The 18706-nt window shown below is 39.3% G+C and overlaps 1 protein-coding gene across 3 annotated transcripts in view; it reads left to right on the top strand.

Annotated features, from left to right (window-relative positions):
* Positions 1-18706, top strand: part of Ent1 (Equilibrative nucleoside transporter 1) — a 103887-nt gene that overhangs the window by 29173 nt on the left and 56008 nt on the right. Inside the window, exons 1-2 of one of the 3 annotated variants that reach the window (XM_067154101.2) lie at positions 7246-7316; positions 12687-12768. In XM_067154101.2, coding sequence (XP_067010202.2) covers positions 7258-7316; positions 12687-12768 — 141 coding nt within the window. In that variant the 5' untranslated portion in view covers positions 7246-7257. Of the gene's footprint in view, positions 1-7245; positions 7317-12686; positions 12769-18706 lie in introns of those variants that run through there. The other 2 variants (XM_067154102.2, XM_067154100.2) reach the window with 2 other exon arrangements.

Below are 18706 nucleotides of genomic sequence, written 5' to 3'. Positions count from 1 at the left end.
TCTGACAACCCTTACCTCTCTGTCGAAATTAGCCTACCACTTTGAGCTTTTTTAAAAAGTTTTGGTGTATATACCTACTCCCCCCCCCCCCCCCACGCTATACACCACAAACCCGGGTACGTTTTGTTGTTTGTACATTTCGCCCCCTCCCCCAACACACACGTCCAATACCTAATCGCACTACTGTATAAATGTCTAGAGTTATGTCCCAGTATGGACCAGAGTAATAAGAATTTCAGAATCTACGTCAGCCATTTCACAAAACCAACGATAAATCCTACAAAGCAATGCACTGAACATTTTAACAACAAAGTAAAACAATAAAACTATAATGTTATTGGCTTTACGTCCCGCTAACTACTTTTACGGTTTTCGGAGACGCCGAGGTGCTGGAATTTAGTCCCGCAGGAGTTCTTTTACGTGCCAGTAAATCTACCGACACGAGGCTGCCGTATTTGAGCACCTTCAAATACCACCGGACTGAGCCAGGATCGAACCTGCCAAGTTGGGGTCAGAAGGCCAGCGCCTCAACCGTCTGAGCCACTCAGCTCCGCAAACAATAAAACACTACGACACTAATGCGTTATCTCCTCTACAGCTGCTCGAGAGCTGCCGTACGATTAAAAAACCGTACAGTGTGAAAGCACGCATTTAGCTGTGTGCGCCACTGAGTCAACGGCAGCCGTCCATTCCAGTGGCAAGACACGGCTGCTAATGCTCTTCTTCACGCCACTAATGGAATGTCGCCGTACGGTCGAAACCGTGTAGTGTGAAAGGAGCCTAACAACTGCTGTACAGCTGCCTCTGTGGATCAGTGGTAGAGTGTCGACCTCCGGATCCCAAGATAGCGGGTTCAAACCCGGATTTTTGAACGGTGGAAAAAGTCCATTCGACACTCCATGTCGTACGATTGTCGGCATGTAAAAGATCTGTGGTGACACATTTGGTGTTTACCTGACAAAATTCATGAAATCTCAGCCATAGACGCCCAAGAGAATTCGGTTTACTTGGTCTGCCATCTATTAGGCCTAGACTAAAACAGAACATCTAAATTGACGAGCACACAGCCAGATGGCGTCAAATTGATATGTCTGCACATCGTAGCTGAGACCATACGATTATTGTTATTATTTAACTGCTGTACAGTACAAGAATATTAGAACACATACACAAATAAATATATGACGTCTCTTCAACGGTGATAAGTCCGGCTCCATGGTTAAATGGTTAGCGTGCTGGCCTTTGGGTTCGATTCCCGGCAGGGTCGGGAATTTTAACCATCATTGGTTAATTTCCGCTGGCACGCGGCTGGGTGTATGTGTCGTTTTCATCATCATTTCATCCTCATCACAACGCATGAATTTCCATTTCAACGGTGATAAGCTGCTGACGATTACGCGTTACATGTATCAGAGTAACTCAGAAAAAAAATGAAGGAAGGCAACCGTAGTTACTTTGGGAGACAACAAAGCGATGGCTGTTCCTGCCATTGTGCTTCCTCTCTGCGAATGTATTCATGAATTTCGATGGTTGGTTTAGTGAACGTCAAGCCTTCAGCGTTTTGAGCTGCAGCCAATAGCCAACCGAGACGGCTGCCTAACACCTGATCAGTGAAGATGGTAGCGTAAGGTTTAGCAATGAAGGTTCGGCTTTGTGGCTAAATGGATAGAATACTTGCCTTTGGTCCGATGGCCCCTGATCAATTTTCAGAATCAACCCCCTCATACTGTTAATTCCCCTGGCTTGGGGACTGGATGTTTATGACGTCTTCGCCATTCATTTTATCCTCATTAGGACACCACCAAGCCTACACAGATGCCATGCACCATTATTATTATTATTGTTATTATTAAATACAGATGCTGAATTTTACAGCGGTCGTACCCATCGTTCACTGGTTTATTAGCTTCCTCCGGAGATCAGTGGTGGTGTCCGACTCACGATCGCGGGTTCGATTCCAACCAACAAAAGAAAACCTGAAAATTGCAATCCATTTTAGCAGATCTACTTATAAAAAGGAAACTATATTACTCCTTTAACAGCAGCCCTGCAGCGTCTTCCTCCAGGGGTGTAGAAGTAAATGGAAGTGATATACCAGCACTCTGTCATCTATATGATAAGTCAGAAGAATGAGGTGAGGAAGTATATACGATGAGTAACGCATGGTTGATATTTATTTATTTATTTATTTATTTACTGCGCACTACAGGATTTCTAATCCCAATTACAGTGGCAAATGTTTACACTTTTTTGTTTCAGTCAGTCTAATATCATAATATCTAAACTATTCTAATAATATATTTACGTTGAGAAATAAATAATATTACATATCTAATCCTTGCAAGAAACAAGTATATAAAAACATATTTTCATATCTAAACTATTCTAATAACCTAATACCTAAACTATTCTAATATTATATTTACAATACTTATAATTACATTTGTGGGATAGGGCTTAATGTAGAATGTTTATAATACATTTTTTGGTTCAGCATTACAGAGTTTTCACGGAGATGGTGAATTGTAAAAACAGGCCTGGTGATCTGACGGACCGAAGCCTAGCACACCTATTCCCCCCGGTCACCGCTCCTATCGGGCGTTCAGCGGCAAGCCGCGTTGGGCGAGTCTAGGGGCAGAGGGACGAGAGTCTGGGCTGCAATATCAGTCTCCGAAGCCTTGTTCTCAGAAATACGTGCGACTTTTTTTTTTTTCTTCACTGCTTTCAAGTTTTGTAAATGGAGCATTATAATGTGCTTTAGATTTCCATCATTCTCAAATGAGGTTTGGGCTTCACCGATAGCATTGGTAGCCCTCAGTATACGCCACTGGACATAAAGAATGTTAAGTAGTTATTTTAATAACTCACGAGTAAAAAATGGCCTTGTCCTTTTTCTTTCTTTCACAACACACTATAAAATACCGTATAATATTCCTTAATCACGAAGAATTATGGCTGTCTTAAGACGGGGTGAGTTTACTCCTTGTAGGTCCATAAGAGCAATACTGTTTGCTTAACAATGAGTGAGCTATAGTAGTAGTAGTAGTAGTAGTAGTAGTAGTAGTAGTAGTAGTAGTAGTAGTAGTAGTAGTAGTGTCCGGCCCGCGGTGTAGGGGGCAACGTGTCCGCGTGTCACCCTGCTGCCCAAGGTTCGATTTCCGCCTGGGTCAGGGATTTTTAATTGTAAATGATTAATATTCCTGGCCTGGGGACTGGGTGTTTGTGTCATTCAACACTCTACACTTCCGCAACTCCACTTACACGCAGGTTCCTACCATATGGTGAAAGTAGTGGCAAAAGATCTACAGAGGTCGACGCCACGAACAAATATCCTTTTTTAAAAATGTAGTTTTCCAGTTGTTTACTTTCTAGAATGTCCGTTGAAGTTATATTTGCGTTTTTGAGGTAATTTCGAAGTTTTCAAGTGAGGTTTCTGTTATGCTTTTTGTAACTCGATTTCCTGGTAATCTAGTGCATGGCTTTATTGGGAAGTAACTCCAATACAGAATAGATATGTCTAAACAACAGTAATATACAAATAATGTACAGATGCATTAGGGAACAGTCTTGTTTCATCTTGTTGCTGGCTGTCCTGTATAGGACTGGTAAATTTCCTCGTTTTTGTTGGGTTGGGTTGAGTTCTGTGCACTGAATCGTCATCATCGTCATCATCATCATCATCATCATCATCATCATCGCTAGATTACCTTGTCAAAATTCTCGGTTCAATACCAGACCTCCCCTCAGTGTTCATATGGAACGCCGTTGTTGATGGTGATTCGCGCGTCGGATGGAGACTGATGTTCGTTAGGCCTTAATTGAATGGTCAGCGTTGTGGCCTTCGGGTTCGATTTCCGGCCGTTCTAAGTATTGTATTTGACATTTGTTAATTCCCTGTAGTATTAATATACGGTACCCGGTGAACGAGGACGCATGCTGAAGATCTGTGCTTGAATAATATAGTTCGATTTGAAACTTTTAGAAGGTAATGAGTAGATGGAATAATATTGCCTGTTATACAGGCGACAAGCTGAACAAATTAGTACCGGTACGGTAACTAAGATTGCATATGACTCTATTTTAGAAAATCCCGTAGTCTACGCTTTAATTTGGATTTGTTGAGTATACTGGCTTTCCAACTCATTCTCTGTGGCAAAGACAGAGTAGCTAACTCCTTGACCGAACATGGCGCGGACAAACATGAAGATCACAAACCGCCCATCATCACGGCCAGTGGAATCAGTGTATTTGATGGAATCGTGTCAAAGTGCCGTGGCATATGAACACACGTTCTTTGAATCTGTTCTGTATTTCGTTGACTTATATTTTAATACTTGCATTTGCAGTGGGAGTTATCCTTGGATGGTAGCTTTTGTTCCCGTCCTTGGTGGTTAATTTTTGTATGAATCATCGATCTTCCCTTCAGTTGTAACGCCTTATCAGGGTGGGGTTAACATCACCATCGAGACTAACCTACGACCTGTTGAGCGAGAGTTTTCTCATTGAGATCAGGAAACAACTGCAGTACCCAAATACACACCTGGAAATACTTTTATTCAACTGAAGCAATTTTGACAGAAGAGTGGTAGAAATAGAACTATGTAGCTGAGCACCTTTCTTTCTCTGTGCATTTCTTTCTGTGTTTTATTTTTTCGCCGACGGTCGGAATAAAATATGGATACCTTGTAACACGGTAGGTGTCACGCGCAGCCGGCCAGGCGCTATACCTTACTGAGCGCCCCGCTTATCTTCCTTATCGCAAATACGTTTATGTTTTAATTATATTTTTCACACGAAAAACTCTTAAGATATTGCATAAAACTATTCGTTTTATTGTGTTATTTGTGTGTTTTTGTAAATATAGAGGCCTACCGTACTTTGAAAGCCAGAATAGTGAAAATGTCTGCTAATGTGTATAAATATCTTTTTAAGTGTTCCAATATACCAGAAATATTTGTATTTATAGTTCCCAGTTCCTTGAAAGGATTTAAAACGAATGCCCTATGCACGTGTATTTCTCTAAATTTTCTGTTGATTCAGAAAGTGTGGAGGAGTTTTCGGAAAGAACTGTTCCTTTTTTCGACAAGTGTCTAACAGTAAAGATTGTAAACGTGTTTTAAAATCGGAGGGCACAGAATTTTCGAAGAATATAGGTGCGATTTTAGACTTTAGAAACATAGGTATTCTCTTTTACAAAAATCTACCCATTGTTTGTGCGTAGTTGGGTCGTTTGGGAACAACTTACGTTTCTTTGCGTACTTGAGATGATTTGTACAGCCTGCAACCGCACAGCACGGCATTTTAACAGCACAAACATGATATATACACTGAAATTCACGTCACTCACGAACTGTACGCACGAGTTCATGACTTTTAAATTATTCGCAAACCTCGAAAGTAATTAAAAATTAAAGAAACAATGTGCATATCGCAGACGAACAGCAATGCACCCAACTTCACTATTTAGAATGAAAACACTGACACCAAAGATATATTAACGCGCAAAACAATGCGTAGCGTAATAGGAGGAAGAGTCCAGTGACGTCACGGCCACGCCAGTGTACTGCGCATCCTTCTCGTGACACCTACCATCTATAAAAAGAAAACACCGTGCGTTGTAAGACGTACCTGACTTTCGAGCTCGTTGAATTACATGAATCTTAATATCACATCACATCACGAAACCCAAATTTGGTGCCGAAAATGACACGTTTTGCGGTGCACGGTGTGAGGTCTGCAAGTGGGAGTTGTGTGAAGAACAGTGTGATCGATACCATGTCGGACAGTAAGAAGAGATCAGTACCTATCTTCAAATAAGTTCTCTGCCGGGCTGACTGCTTCAGACGTTTGAGCTGGCTATTCAGATACTTTAGCCTCGTGTCGGTAGATTTATTGGCACGTAGAGGAATTCCTGCGGAACTAAATTCCAGCACCTCGGCGTCTCCCCAAAACGTAAAAGTTATTAGTGGGACGTAAAAACCAACATTATTATTATTATTATTATTATTATTATTATTATTATTATTATTATTATTAGGGGTATATAATTAAATTACTTTTCTCTAGATTGGAACATATTGTAAAGCTTCTGATGCCCATTCGGCCTTCTCTTATGAAAATCACCACCTGGTGAGGAATTTTTAAGGGTATCTCTATATGAAGCCGGCCCCGCGGTGTAGGGGTAGCATGCCTCGTACCCGGAGGCCCCGGGTTCGATTCCCGGCCAGGTGAGGGATATTTACCTCATCTGAGGGCTGGTTCGAGGTCCACTCAGCCTACGTGATTAAAATTGAGGAGCTAACTGACGGTGAGATAGCGGCCCCGGTCTAGAAAGCCAAGAATAACGACCGAGAGGATTCGTCGTGCTGACCACACGACACCTCGTAATCTGTAGGCTTTCGGGCTGAGCAGCAGTCGCTTGGTAGGCTATGGTCCTTCGAGGCTGTTGCGCCATGAGGTTTTGGTTTGGTTTCTCTATATGAAACCTGATTGTTGTAAGGTGCATTTTGTTGCAGTTCATATCTAACACTACAAAACTTTGTTCACCATTCTGTCTCCCTTAGTTCATCAACAGGGGATGGAAATAGCTACAAACCATATTTAAAAAATCAAATTTCTGCCCCACCTTCAGCTAAAATATTACTTTTGAGTCATAAGTTAATAATGCTAGTTCCTGCAATAAGGACTCATAAGTGTACAGCTCCATAATGTATTTTACCCTTTTTATTTTTTGCAAGTCTTCTTTGTAGTTTAAAATGTACTGAGTGTGATTGTGCTAGCTCTTATGAGAAAAGTGTACTTTCAGAGTAAAGAGGGGTTACTTTTTCATTGAGTTTAAATAGTCATTTGTTGCAGGAACATCATATTTTTGGATTTATGAAATCTTACTCTCTTCAAAGTAAGAAACCAACATGCAAAGTTTTAATGACTCTTCATGTCCAGTTGCCCTTAATAGCTTCACATAGTTTTTTTTTTGGAGAGAAATTGAGTAAATTCCATTCAGAACCAAAGACTCTAGGGTCTGCAGTATCGTTGCTGCTTCTCTGATGTTTCACAGGGAGACTGAAGTCCAGCCTTAAATGTTCACGGTTGAAATGTTATATCAAGCTACGGTTAAGCTCAGCCATCTGTATGTTGTTGTTGTATTGAGAGTGATTGTGATTGGTTCCCTGGACTTTGTATCAAAATGATGTCAACATCTTTTCATAAAGAAGGCCAGTCTCACAGATAGTGGATGTTGCAATCAGTTTGCAGGCAATGTTTGAGGCTTCACAAGAGGAAGTTCCCATTCATGGTAAAAGGATATTATATGACAAGTATGTCCATCATATGTCTTGTACATTCAGTTAGCAAGAGCTCTCTCTAACATAAGCTACTAAGTGATCTTCCTTGATTATGATGACCACACTTTGGTTTTTTTAGTTTTGAACCTGCTAATCTCAAATACATACACACATCATGATTATAGACTGTTCTGCCTTTCAGTGTTCAAATAACATACTTAAATTTTATAAGATCAAAAAACATCTCATTCATAGGTTATGACCTAGAATGACCTATTTTGCTTGTCTGAACCTAAAGAGGCCATGCGGTTAGAGGCGCGCGGCTGTGAGCTTGCATCCGGGAGATAGTGGGTTCGAATCCCACTGTCGGCAGCCCTGAAGATGGTTTTCCATGGTTTTCCATTTTCACACCAGGCAAATGCTGCTGTACCTTAATTAAGACCACGGCCGCTTCCTTCCAACTCCTAGGCCTTTCCTATCTCATTGTCGCCCTAAGACCTATCTGTGTTGATGCGACGTAAAGCCCCTAGCAAAAAAAAGAAAAAAAAAAGCTATACTGTAAGTCACCATATTTTATTAATATTAAATTAACTGTGGAACTCGGTGAAATATCATTGCTGTTCATTGCTGTATAATCACTTGTCGGAGGCAGCTTTCTTGGTCTTAGTTGGTCTTAGTTGGTCTTAGTTAGTGGTCTTAGTTAAGATACAGCCCCAGCATTTGTCTGGTGTGAAAATGGAAAACCACTGAAAACTATCTTCAGTGCTGCCGACAGTAGGGTTCGAACCCACTGTCTCTGGAATGCAAGCTCACAGCTGTGCGGCCAACTCGCGGTGTCTCTCTCTGTGAAAAGAGAGCTCTACAGTGTGGTACAACAGTCTGTCATGTGCCACAATCATGTCATCACGACACGTGTTCTCTCCACCTAAGGCGTGAAGAATTTGATCCATCCAATGTTTCTTGTATAGAGAATTGGCACAAAACACGACCTTCAATCCTAAGGCAATCGTTGCTATTGCCTCGTGTGTACAGTTTCTGTGCATTCGAACAGATTTTAACAGAAGATAGAAGAGGTTTTACTCTTGAAAATCTGTCATGATATTTCATTGTTTACTGTCATGTTAGGAGCACTAATTAAACAAGAGTTTTGTAGGTGCAGTAATTTAATAAAAATACAGTTTTGTTAACAAAAGCAGACCATTAATATATATTAATATTGGTAAATAGTGATGGATATTTTAATGAAGGTCTTATAGTTGTGTAATCTTATTTTTTTGATGATAATAATAAATAAAATCATGAATAAAAATTTATAAATAAAATTACTCAAAAACTTAATAAAATTAATAAGCATAATTAACCGAAATGTCCGTAGTATGGGCGCCAGAGTTCACCAGAATGGATCCCTTGAATTTAGATAAGAGCATGATAAACTGTATATCCCAGGGCGTGTACATAATGCTGCGTACTGGTACATCTGCTGCAGGCCTTACCTAACCTCCTGAAAACGACTAATTAGGTAGGAATTGCACCTAGGTTCATCAATAACACTGATTCTAAAATAGCTAACTATATTCTTAACAAATTCCGTGCATGAGCACCTCATCAACATACAACATTATACTTATAATACACACATAAAATATTGCTGGAAGACTCCATATTTACAACAACAACAATAATGAAAATCGTGGGAAAACGAAAGCGAGAACTAAGCTACCATTTGTAGATAGTCCGATGAACAATGTACATGTATGAAGATAAATACCCTTCACTGTCTCTATATCAATTCGACTTACCGATTCTCATAATCGGCAGTCATCACATCACACAGATACTGTACCTTGTACTACTGTGTTCACATATTTTAACACTTGTTGTAAAGATATATACACACGTCTGTCGATCCTCAACATAAATTTATGGAAAGTCTGAAGCTTTCACCAACATATAATGCTAGGCCGCCACAAGTGCTACCACACTTAATGCGCAAGCACTCTCCACAATCAGCCACTTTCCACAAACATAACAAGACTACGCTCCACGAACGTTTGAAGTCCAATCCATTGCTGCCGTGTCACTCCAGTACCGTGTATCAGCACCACTTCCTTCCCGTACAGTGCGTCAGTTGTAGTTCTCTTATACAATGTCACTGGTTGTAGTTATCTTCCTTCTCGTTCCTTCACAATCAGCCCCACAATCACCCTTACAATCATCCAGGTTGCCGCCGTATGATCAACCTTTATAGACATCAACATCCCCCTCCTCTCAGATGAGACGTCTGGATTGGTGCTTGCCCACCAATCATGAGTGATCTCTAGTCAAGACCAAGCCCTGAACTACTTCTTCCTCCCAAGACAATAACAAACTCTGGGGTATATTCCATGAATCACCAAACTTTCCTAATACAACAACAAGCTCATCTCATCAGGCTGGGATATATACATGACTCATGAATTTCCCATCACAACAAACACTGGGGCATCCATATGACTCATTCAAATTACCAGAGTTATTAAAGCAATGTTTTCCCACTCATGCAAAACAAATTACTCATACCTACATATGTGGATATCTTCCAGCTTATAAATATAAATGACAAAACATACAAATGAAATACCGATAATAATAATAATAATAATAATAATAATAATAATAATAATAATAATAATAATAATAATAATAATAATAATAATAATAATAATAATAATAATAATAATAATAATAATAATAATAATAATAATAATAAATCGAATACTGACAACAATATCTCTACCTTCTACATATAATTCGGGGGTGTGATATATGTACTATCACAGTTGTTGCAATATGTTAATGGTATGATACTGTGGTTTTTTCCCTTCATAATAACCTGTAAATTCCTGAATAGAAGATTTTAAAATCTAAAATGTGGTTTGAAGAAACCTCAGTTTAGGCTTGGTGAAGACTGGGGTTTGTTTCTTATTGCTCGGTGCCCATTGCATGGGTGTGAAAGCTAAGTGATATTGTTCATTCTGTCTCTTATGTTGTTCAAACTCCATACATAAGTACACTTGTAGGGTTAAGGGTTCTTTATAACTCCAGTCAATCATATTTAAAATGTATAAACAAGGCTCGTTATTGGGGTATGTTTAGTTCTGCGTTATATTTCAAAGGGCCCACTGTACCTGATCATTCATGTATTCTAATATGATTATGATGTGCCTATTTTTTAAAGCAGAAGACCTCTTCTTTCAGGTAATACACAAATTGCCTAATTCATTTTAAATATTACAGAATACAGTTGAATAATTCAGGGTGTTTGCCCTATTGATAAACTGGAAAATGGCTTCCCTTAACATGCAGTGCTTGGTTTTTTAAATTACTGCTGTTTGTGTACTATCTGCTTAAGTATTCTGCTATTTATTGTGAAATTTTTCAGCAAATCAGGAGAGTTAATTTAATATACAGTTTAAAATTAAAATAAATGATGTATATGTGTGGGATTAGAGTTTCTTTAATTATTTTAAATGATAGATGTTATTTTTTTTGTTTTCCTTTTGATAGTAAGGAAATATTAATATGATGCTGAGGTGCTTTTATAAATGCCCAATGTTTATCCAAATATTTTTTTATAGCAGCAGTATTTTTTTTTTTTTTTTTTTTTTTCAAATTGAATGAAACAAGTACATACAAGTCGATTCTTACATACTACCCATTTAAGCATAAGTGGACTCATATTTGAGAAAACAGTACTCTGGTAGACTTCTGAAGAATTACGTCATCCCTTCTATAAAACTTCACTTTACTACGCCTTCTGTTAGTTAGTATAGGCAAGGACAGTCATAACGCTCTAGTACAGCTGTGGTGGAAATGCGATCGTGGGTGGAGTCACGAACAGAATGTGCATAGCACCTCTGCAGTGGGGAGGAAAGAACAGCCTGAATCAGAGATGGGTGTACCAGTACAGCAACCATGGTAGATATAACTTTTTGCAGTACAGGGGTACAAGAGTATAAGTTTACTGTGAAGAACATATTCATTGAGACAGCGTTTCAAAATTGTGAATTACATCATTCCCTGCAAACCATATTTAATCAGAAAGGTGTTTGTTATTCATGATCTACATTTGGTTTTCACTATTTTCATTGTTGTAAATAATTGTTCACAAATGTAAGTTTTACCAAACATGGCCTCATCAGAATGGGCAAATGAACTAAGCTTTCAGTACTTTTCTTTGGACAAAGGTTTGAAAATATTGACACATGTCAAGTCCTTACTGGTAACATCACTCTGTGAGCTCAAATTGAAGATGTATCACTTGACTTCATGCTCCTATTTTCTGCAACGCCTTTCAGATCTTGCAGTCACATATTCATTGACATTTTGATTATATCCATCCCTCTTAATGCTGGCCGACCTCTTCTCGAGTTCCTTCCACCATTCCAAGCATGATTGGCTTTTCCAAGGATTCAGGCTGCATCATAGTATGCCCAAAATAAGATAGCTGTAACCTTTTAATGAATACCTCAAGACATACACCTGGATTTTGTTCTTAATGAGCCACTCTTTTGTCTTCTTGGCTGTCCAAAATTCTTTCCCAGCTCCATAGCCCATATGCATCAACGCACTTTCTGTCACACTTTCACATCCCTAGGTTGCCTTAACCAGTCTGACCTGAAGGTCCTTGGAATGCTGACCTCCTCTCTGAACTGCTAGAGCCATTATTACTTACGGTTGAACCCAGCATACCTACCACTTTGATGACTTCTTCATGTATCTTGATATCTAAAGGACCGGGCGAGTTGGCCATGCAGTAGGAGCGCGTGGCTCTGAGGATGCGTCCAGGAGATAGTCGGTTCAAACCCCACTGTCGGCAGCCCTGAAGATGGTTTTCCGTGGTTTCCTATTTTCACACCAGGCAAATGCTGGGGCTGTACCTTAATTAAGGCCACGGCCGCTTCCTTCCCATTCCCAGGCCTTTCCTATCCCTTTGTCGCCATAAGACCTATCTGTGTCGTGTTGGTGCGATGTAAATCCATTTGCAAAAAAAAAAAAAAAAAAAAAAAAAAAAAAAAAAAAAACCACCTTGCAGGTGGACCTGTTGTACCAGTATCTAGATGGAGTCTTTGATACTTTCAGTATAAGAGCCTCCAGGTCATCCTTACTTTCAGCTATCAACATGGTGTCATCTGCCTAACATAGGTTGTTTATATTCAGATCACCAATCCACAAAAGGTCTCATATACAGCAATAGCAGAACGTCAAATACAAATGGAAATGAGGTTGATTGTTGGAAGTTGGAGGGGTTAGGAAGCAAGTGAAATGCATAGCGGTCACAATTTTGCCATGGCTGTTCTAGAACATTATGATATACAAATACAATCTCAGACAATCAGCTCACGTTACTTTACTCTCTTTCAGATACAACCTTGCGTACATTATCTTCTATCTACTTGGGATGACAACATTATTACCATGGAACTTCTTCATCACAGCCGATGATGTAAGTAGCCCCCTTTTGTAATACTGCTGAATTGTTGTCAATTTATCAGAAGAACCAGAACAAGATGTGTAAAATCATTTTTGTATTTTTAGGTTTCTTTTTATCTGTTAGCCATACAGAATGAGCCAGAAGGTGAATGTTGTATAAATAGTAGAATCTTGACCTTAACTGCAAATTCCTAGAGGGGCACATGGGAAAGATTGTCTCAATTGCAGTCTTTTTAATATGGCAGTAAACTAAGTTAGGTGAACAATATCACATTTCATTGTATGTCATAGATTCACACCAAAGCACATTTTAATTTTTTTAATAACATAATTTTTGTGGAAAATCATTAATGGTATCAAAATTGTTGGTAAAATTTTGCAGATATTTTCAGTGGGCATTTCCTACAATTTAAATTTTCATATGAATAAGACACATTATCTCAAACTACTGCAATCCATTAACTTGGAATTATGTTCATAGGTTGTTGTGCATAAATCTGATGAACAGTACTGTCCATAGAGCTTGAGAAAAAAATATCTTGGAAAGCTTTCTTCATTTTGACATTTTTGGAAAAAAGGAAAAGAAAGTAATTAGACCAAGAATGTTTGATTGCATTCTTCTCTGCAAGTGACTAATTTAAGAATTAGCTCATGAAATGAACATACCGTAGCTGTGATGTAGAAACAGGAGCAGTTTGATATGCAAGGTCACCTAGTATGATACTGTCCTGTAAACCATTTAAATTTAGAAAGTAGCATTAATGAATGACTTAGTTATCTGTTATGGGAGGCATCTTACCAAGTAATTTTGGATTTTGGGATGTATTCTTACTTATCTGTCTCGTGGATCAGGCCTGTTCAAAAAGTAACCGAATTTTGAAAATACCCTGCAAAAGCAACAACGCCTCGGTAGTTTTCAGTAAGTTGCTATCACTGCTAGGTTGCAAGTGTGTAGAGCACGTGCTGCAATTGTCTGAATATCATGAGCTGCGTATCAACATTCGCTTTTGCTTCAAACTGGGGAAAGCATTTATGGAGACGTACCAAGTAATTGCAGTGGTGTAGAAAAACATTTGGCCCTAGACTGAAGGAATCATGACAGGTCAGGTAGAATGAATAGTATAGTCGTCAGTCCTTGTTCACATCAATAGTGTTGCACCCAAATTCCCACTTGAGTGTCAAACAGTAAAGCACTGGTATTAACTCAAAGTCTTGAAGTGTTTGAGAGAAAATGTGAGGAGAAAAAGAACTCCCCCATGACAACACGCCAGCTCACACATCGCCAAAGACTGGCCCTGCCAAACTGTTTGGTATTTCCCGAACTAAAATTCACCCTGAAAGAGTGATGATTTGAGTCAGTTGAAGGGATCAATCTAAAACCACAGTCTGTTCTGTGCACAATGACTTGGATTGCCTAGCATGACTGCTTCAATAAGTAGATATGGCATTGGAAGCATGGTATTAACAGAGGCGGGAAGTACTTTGAAGGAAACAAAGATAACTAGGCTACAGGTGGTTCCCTGAAGAGTTATTTTCAAAGTTAGTCTATTTTTTGAACAGGTCTCTGTTAATATATTCCACTCTTAATGGCAATATTTACTTTGGGATTTGTGACTACTGTATCTGTGTTTTTAGTAACAAAACTGGTTCCAGTCACACTGCGACATTTTTATTTTCAGTTCTTATATTTTTAGAGCATATTTTGGTTTAATTTTATTGCCCTAAGTGCCTCGATATTGGATTTTGCTACAATTTCTCCATAGGTAACCTACTAAGACTATATTTTGGTTGCTAACCTTGCCCTAACAACCACCCACTCGCTAAATTTTCTTGGTCTCCATAGGTGCCACTAACTAGATAAATACCTCCATTCTTCCATCAAGGCAACATATCTCAGCGATCCACGTGCACGCTCCACCGCTTCTCCCTCCAATGACAGAAGAACCCAAAGTCAAGGATCCATATTCTAAATCAGTAGATGAGTATGAGATTAGCGAGATCACAAGGCAGCGGGGCAGAAGTGTTGAAGATGGGGAACGAACAATTATATAAGCCTTAGGGAGGTTGATTCATAAAATATGGTCTCAAGAGAGAATGCTACATGAATGGCAGATGGCCTTGATACATCCGTTACACAAGAAAGGTGACAAGACTGATGTGAATAATTACAGAGGCATTTCACTGCTGTCCATAGCCTACAAGGTTCTATCCAAAGTGCTGCAGAATAGAATTGAACAACGAATTGACCAAGAAATTGGAGAATGTCAGGCCGGTTTCAGAAAAACAAGATCATGTGCTGACCAGATCCTGAACTTGAGAAACATAATCAGGAATAAAATGATCCAGAACAAGGATTATGTAGTAGTATTTGTAGATTTTAAGAAGGCCTATGGTTCTATTGACAGGGAAACCTTAATGAGGATCTTGGAAGAATTTGGAACCTGATTAAACAAACTATCAGCAATACTGTGTCGAAGGTGAAGTTCAGAGGGGAAACTTCAGATTGCTTCGAAATTAAGACAAGATTTGACAAGGGGATGGGTTATCACCATTGTTCTTCAGCTGTGTGTTGGAAAAGGTCATTAGCGAATGGGAAGGACAACAAGAGCCTTGGGGCGAGAGGAAGAACAATTCAGGGTTGAGGCATGGAATAAAGGGGTGAACTTCAATTGCCGTGCCTTTGCAGATGATCTCACTATCTTTGTGAATAGTGCCAAATTAGTAAGTAGAAGAATTAGTATTCTTTGTGAAACTGCTATGAAGATGAGCTTGCACATCTCTTTGAAAAAACAAAATTTATGAGAAACATCAAATAAGCTGCAAAAATTATGAATACAACAGGAGGGAAGGTAGAAAAAGTCAAGAGCTTCAAATATCTTGATGGGATGATCCAGTCTAATGGCCTAGAACAGGAGGCAGTCAAGACAAGAATCAGAAAGATGGAATTAGCATACCAGTTGACAAAAGATGTGCACAACAGAAAAATCACTAAGTCTGAGAACAAAACTAAGGCACTATAACACTGTGACCAAACCAGAAGGACTATACATTGCTGAAACTTTGGATTTAACAAGCAGAGGAATGCTGGAACAACTGGAGAAGAAAGAGAGGAGGATCCTAAGGAAGATTCTGGGACCTATATATGCTGGTGGACAACGAAGATGAAGACCTAACAAAGAGACTGTGGGAATTACAGAGTCAGTGAAGATGAGACGGATACAATGTTATGGAATTCCCTTCATAGGAATCAAGAAAGGCTGACTCGAAAACTCGCTACACATTTCAAAAGGAAAACGATTGTTCGCAGGTGGTTTATGGAGATACATGCTGATATGGAGAGAATGGGCATTAGTCATAAAGACATCCAGAACAGGAACCACTTTCAACAAATAGTTTCAGACTTCAGAGGCTTCCAAGAAGAAGGAGAAAAGAAATCTTCAAAAGTGTTCAGCAGAGAGAAGGAAGCAAATAAGCCAACGAATGAAGCTATATTGGCAGAAGATCAAAGCCAGGGGAGAGAAAAGATGATTCAGGATACGCCGTGGTCCATAGTGGCCAAAATCAAAGAGAAGAAGAATTGTTAGTTGATCAAGAAGAAAAAAAATAAAAATAAAAAATCACCAGGGAGACTTGTCTCAGAAAAGACATACTCCCTTGAAAACAACAACAACAGTTATAATCATATATGTTATAGTGAAAGTCATCATTCAGAGTAACTTCCACATGGGATAGGTTGAACACCAAAGACAGAGGTTGACCAAAGAGAATTAAGTATTCGTAGGACTCCCTCTTCCACACACAAACATCCTGCAGAGTCCTTCAAATGATGATGACGATGGTTTCCTTATGGATGAGTTTCCATAGAAGCACCTGCATATGCAGTCTCATGAAGCTGCTTTCAACAAGCATTTCTCTGACAAATTAAATGATATTATATATTATAAATTATATTAATACAAAAAGCGGATTTACTGGACAGATGGAAAGATTATTTTCAAAATTGCTGAATAGTAGATTCACAGAACTAGCTGTTGAAATGAAGAACTAATGGCTGATAAAGAACAAGAGAAATACGTCCATGCTAGCTAGCAAAGCACCTGGACTTGATCAGCGGCCTAGTAGAAATACAGTCATATGAAAGAGAGTTTCAAAGGATTGGGGGAAAGTTATTCAAGAAAGGTGATGAGACGGAATGTAAAAACCGCACAGGAGTCACCTTTATTTCATATGCAGTCAGATATTCAATAGGATATTGGCAGAAAGACTGAGGATGGAATTAGGAAATAAAATGGAAGAAGAACCAGGTGATTTTAGGAAAGGCGCATCAACATTTGACCTTATCTTGCCACTAAGGCACATGATGGAGACAAGATCGAGGTTCAAGAAAGATTTGTTGCTGACATTTGTAGACTTCAAGAAGGCCTGCGACAGTGTACCAAAGCACTAGGTTGGGATGTACTGAGGAAAACAACAAGTAAACAGAACAGAAGTGCAAATGATAAAAGCTTTGTACAAAAAAAAAATGAAAAGGCTGAGATAGGAGAAATAGAATGGTTTGATGTGGCACGAAAGTGTACTGTCCCATATGGATGAAAGACACAAGTGTCTAAAATACTGTATATGGGAAGAAACACACTGTTTGCAGGTGATCTTCTTTTGCCGCTTTTCTAACAACCCGAGACCTTTGGCTGTTGTACGGCCGGATGCCCTTCCTGGAGGGAGTATTCACTGTATGTGAAGAAATTTGTGTTGGCCCACTCACTGAGTGAATTGAATTCGGGACCCTCTGAACCAAAAACCTCAACACTGGTGAAATAGAAGAACAAGTTAATGCATAGAATCAAGTGATAAGAGTTTGGAATGAGATAAGCATAGTGATGATTAGAAGTAGGAAGGGTGAAGGGGAAAACTAACAGAAGTTGTAAAAATTTTGAAGATGGGAAGATAACTGAGTAGACCACAACAAGCAAATGGATTTTACCAGAGTGTGAACGATATGCCATGTTATGTATTCAGCCTATTACGTGCTAGTGTTAAGAAATGTAGCAGGTACTGACATGAAAGTAGAGTTCAGGTGGTGAAGGTATTGTAGGCATGACAAGAAAAGATAGAATCAGAAATGAAGACATTAGAAAGAGGATCAAAGTTTGAAAACTACAGGACAGGATAGAAACAAGCAAGCTGAAATAGTATGGACCTGTGATGTGAATGACAGAAGACAGAGTTCCAAAGAAAGCATTTACAGAGAAAACAACAAGGAAGGGCTTGATGGGTACAGTGGAGGTGAATATAGAGAAGAGAGCAGGAAAGTTAGAAGAAATATTGGAAGCAGGAGAGGAGTAGTACAGAGGCAGGCAAGACCTGACCCAGGAGAGGACTGGAAACAGGAATTGGAAAAGAAGAACATTATGCTGTGTTGACATTTTAAATATGCATATGGAAAAATGAAATCAAGAAAGCTATTGAGTCTCTGAGGAGAAACAAAAGAGACATGCGAGAGAAAGGCATTCCTCCCGTACATCCTAGCAATTATGGACAGGATTGGCAAGGTTTTAATGCATCACAACATAAAGAACAACAAACAAATATCCCAACAGTTATGCTCATCTTTTTTCTTCTTTTGCTAGTGGCTTTACGTCGCACCAACACAGATAGGTCATATGGCGACGATGGGATAGGAAAGGCGTAGGAGGTGGTAGGAAATGGCTGTGGCCTTAATTAAGGTACAGCCTGATGTGAAAATGGGAAACCACGGAAAATTATCTTCAGGGCTGCCGACAGTGGGATTCCAACCCACTATGTTCCGGATGCAAGCTCACAGCCGCATGGCCAACTAAGGCCCTTGGGACCCTCTCTCCAGTGCAGGCATGTTCGTGTTGGCAGCAGAGGGTGCTCTCTCTTTCACCATCATGAAATGAAATTTGAGGAAACCACAGTTCTGGTTAGCAGCA

The sequence above is a fragment of the Anabrus simplex genome, chromosome 9 (assembly GCF_040414725.1).
Source record: "Anabrus simplex isolate iqAnaSimp1 chromosome 9, ASM4041472v1, whole genome shotgun sequence".
Taxonomy (NCBI): Eukaryota; Metazoa; Arthropoda; class Insecta; order Orthoptera; family Tettigoniidae; genus Anabrus; species Anabrus simplex.
This window is presented reverse-complemented; position numbering and strand designations above follow the sequence as displayed.